Source organism: Lipotes vexillifer, unplaced genomic scaffold (assembly GCF_000442215.2).
Source record: "Lipotes vexillifer unplaced genomic scaffold, Lipotes_vexillifer_v1.1 scaffold395, whole genome shotgun sequence".
Taxonomy (NCBI): Eukaryota; Metazoa; Chordata; class Mammalia; order Artiodactyla; family Lipotidae; genus Lipotes; species Lipotes vexillifer.
This window is the reverse complement of record NW_006797390.1, coordinates 8,444,501-8,447,208: the sequence shown is the minus strand read 5'-3', so window position 1 is coordinate 8,447,208 and position 2,708 is coordinate 8,444,501. Positions and strand designations below refer to the sequence as shown.

At 56.8% G+C, this 2,708-nt stretch overlaps 1 protein-coding gene across 2 annotated transcripts in view; it reads right to left on the bottom strand.

The window, feature by feature from the left end:
- CACNA1C (calcium voltage-gated channel subunit alpha1 C) overlaps positions 1-2,708 on the bottom strand; it is a 435,574-nt gene that overhangs the window by 429,858 nt on the left and 3,008 nt on the right. For both annotated transcript variants that reach the window (XM_007469483.1, XM_007469484.1), the window contains exon 2: positions 1,702-1,807. In XM_007469483.1, coding sequence (XP_007469545.1) covers positions 1,702-1,807 — 106 coding nt within the window. The remainder of the gene's footprint in view (positions 1-1,701; positions 1,808-2,708) is intronic.

Sequence of the window (2,708 nt, the reverse complement as noted above, 5' to 3'; positions counted from 1 at the left end):
AGCGGGGCAGCCTGGACAGGCCTGGGCTGATGCTGCCGGTACTGCACCCTTTATTCAGAGCAGCTTTACTGGTACAATTTACACACCAGGAAATCCGCCCGTTGTGAGTGTATGACCTGCGACCTTCAGTAAAAGTCCACAGTTGCGCAACCATCCCCCCCGCCTAGTTTCAGAGCTCATCCATCACTCTGTGGAGTGTTTTAAAGACCACGGCCCCTCGCCTCCAGCCCGGAGGGCATCCAGGGACACCCTGCTCTCCAGCCCGGAGGGGTGGGACCAGCGGCCCTCGGTCACCCAGCGTGCCCACCTGTACAGCCCCTGGTGGCCCTTCTCATCCTCCCTGACTCGGGGTGAGGGGCCGTCTCTGGGGGTAAGATGACAGCCCCCGCCTCGGTGCCTTGGCCTAGAGCTGACCCAAAGCATCACTGGCTTCCGAACGCCCCGGATTCTTTTTCTAAGTGCGCAGCCACAGGGTTCTGGGGAGGACGGGGGCGGGGGGAGGTGACACTCGGAGCAGGAGTAGCACCACCGGAAGAGGCTCCTGCTTTGCTAGGGCCCTTTGGGACACCCCTCTCGGATTTCTTTTGACACAGCAAAGATGTCCTGCCTGTTAAGAGACAAGGTCACGCCTCAGCAGGCCGCGTGGATTGGGCTGGTGCTCTGGTTGCCGTGTCATCACTAGGCTTGAGGGCCGGCTCCGGAGCCTGACCCCACGTGCAACCCAGGCTCACTGTGACAACCAGGCGACGGCCGTGAAGTCTAAACAGGCATCAGACGGACTGCCTGACGGGGCCACAAACAAATGTCAAAGGCTAAAAAGCAGAAGAACTGACTCTCCCGTGACATCACAAGAAGCCGGCGACAGCAGGAGGAGGCCCAGTCCCCTCCTGCTTCTTCCGGAAACTATCACCAGACAGTCCCGTGTCACCAGAGGAAGCAGCCAGTGACGGCGGAAGATGCGCTTTTTGGGGGTCACGTGAGAAGCTTTGGTGTCCTGGCAGGAGAGGGGAGAGGGGCAGGACTTCCCCCCAAGCCTGCAGCCGAGGCAGCCTGGGGCGTCGGGCTCTGCCAGCTGCATTCCAAGCCTCTCCCCCCATGCCCAGACGGCGCAAAGGCCTTTGTGATGACTTCACGCTCAGCCCAAAGTAAACACCCTCCACACTTTTTCCATGGACACATTCTAACCCCAAACTGCCAGCACCGGCCTCCCAACCAACCAGATGGAAAGCTGCCTTTCCCAAGAACAGAAAACCTTTTTTAACTAAATAGTACATCTTGGCTGCAAAAGCAAAGTTTCCTAAACGCTTCCTAGAAATTACTTCTCGTGCAACGATTCTACATGTCACCTGAGCGAACGTCACCAGCGGAACGAAGGCCCTGGAAACAAACACGATGGAGGATCCGGAAGGCACACTCGCTCCCGCAAACACCTGCCCTTCAAGGCTGCAGGTGTGCCGAGCACCCCCAGGCCGCCGCCCAGAACTCACACTCACGTGCGCCCTGCTCACAACCACCCGACTGCAACGGTATCACTCAAAACAGGCTGACGTAAGACAGGTGCCCATTTGAATAAAGAGCTAGAGCCCTCGGGATCCAAGCTCGGCTGGCTTTTGTACCATCAAACACGTTCCAGCTTGAATCCGCGTGATCCAAGCTCAGGTCTCCGCCGACTCGGAAATGCAGACGCAACAGTGCACTTACCAGGTTGGAGTTGGTGGCGTTGGAGTCGTCCTCTGGAAAGGGAATATAGATCGCTAAGGCCACACAGTTGGCAAAAATTGTCAGTAAAATAATGATTTCAAATGGCCTGGGAGGGGGGTTAAGGAAGTTAATGCCACGGAAGCACCAGTGAGACAAACACACACAGAGAGATGTTTCAAAACAGAATCAAAGATTCGCCGAATCTTGTTTAAACAATACATTCCAAGCCCCTTGTATTCTGAAAAGAAGCATACGCCTTGTTAAGTGCTTCTAATGGGCCCCGCCAAAATTTCCCCTAATATGTCAAACGCAGTGGAGGCCAGGCGCGTGCCAGAGTAAACACAGGTTTCTGAAACTTTTTCCCCTTCTTTTATTTATTTAGATTTGCCCTGGACTTCATTTTCCCTCATGTGTGCTCAGGGTTGCTTTGAAAGATTGAGGCCTGCTCCAGCCAGGGCTCGCCACCCCCAGCGGCCCGCACCGGGGCCCGACAGAGCTTGGCGGGGCAGAGGGGGGCCCCCTGGGATTCAAGGCAAAGACTCGACTTGAAGACGTTTCAATGAAATCTGGAGATAGGATTTTCAATCTTTTAACTTTAAATTTCAAGTCTGTTTTTTCTTCCTCCTCATTCTCTGCCTGCCAAGAGCCTGAAGGTGGCCAGGGGCTCTGGACGCCCAGGAGCACGGCAGCGTGTGCCGTGCACGCAGGGGAGCGCAGCTCCATGCAGCGGCCCAGAGCCTCTTCGGTCTGCGGAGGCCCGGCCTGCGATGAGGTGGCCTGTGTCCCAGGGCCTCCTGACTTGCCCGCGGGTTGTGAAGGGCGCTGGAGGGGATAAGCCAAGGTTCGCCGCCGCCAGCAATCAGGGAGGTCCTTGTGCCCGGATTTTCTGCACCAAGATATCAGGGCAGACACGTTCTCGAGAGAAAAACAGCAGCCCTCCCACCCTCTGCACCCTCAACCGAAGGCCAGAGAAGGCGGCTTCAGAGGAAGGGCCCGCTTCACGCTCT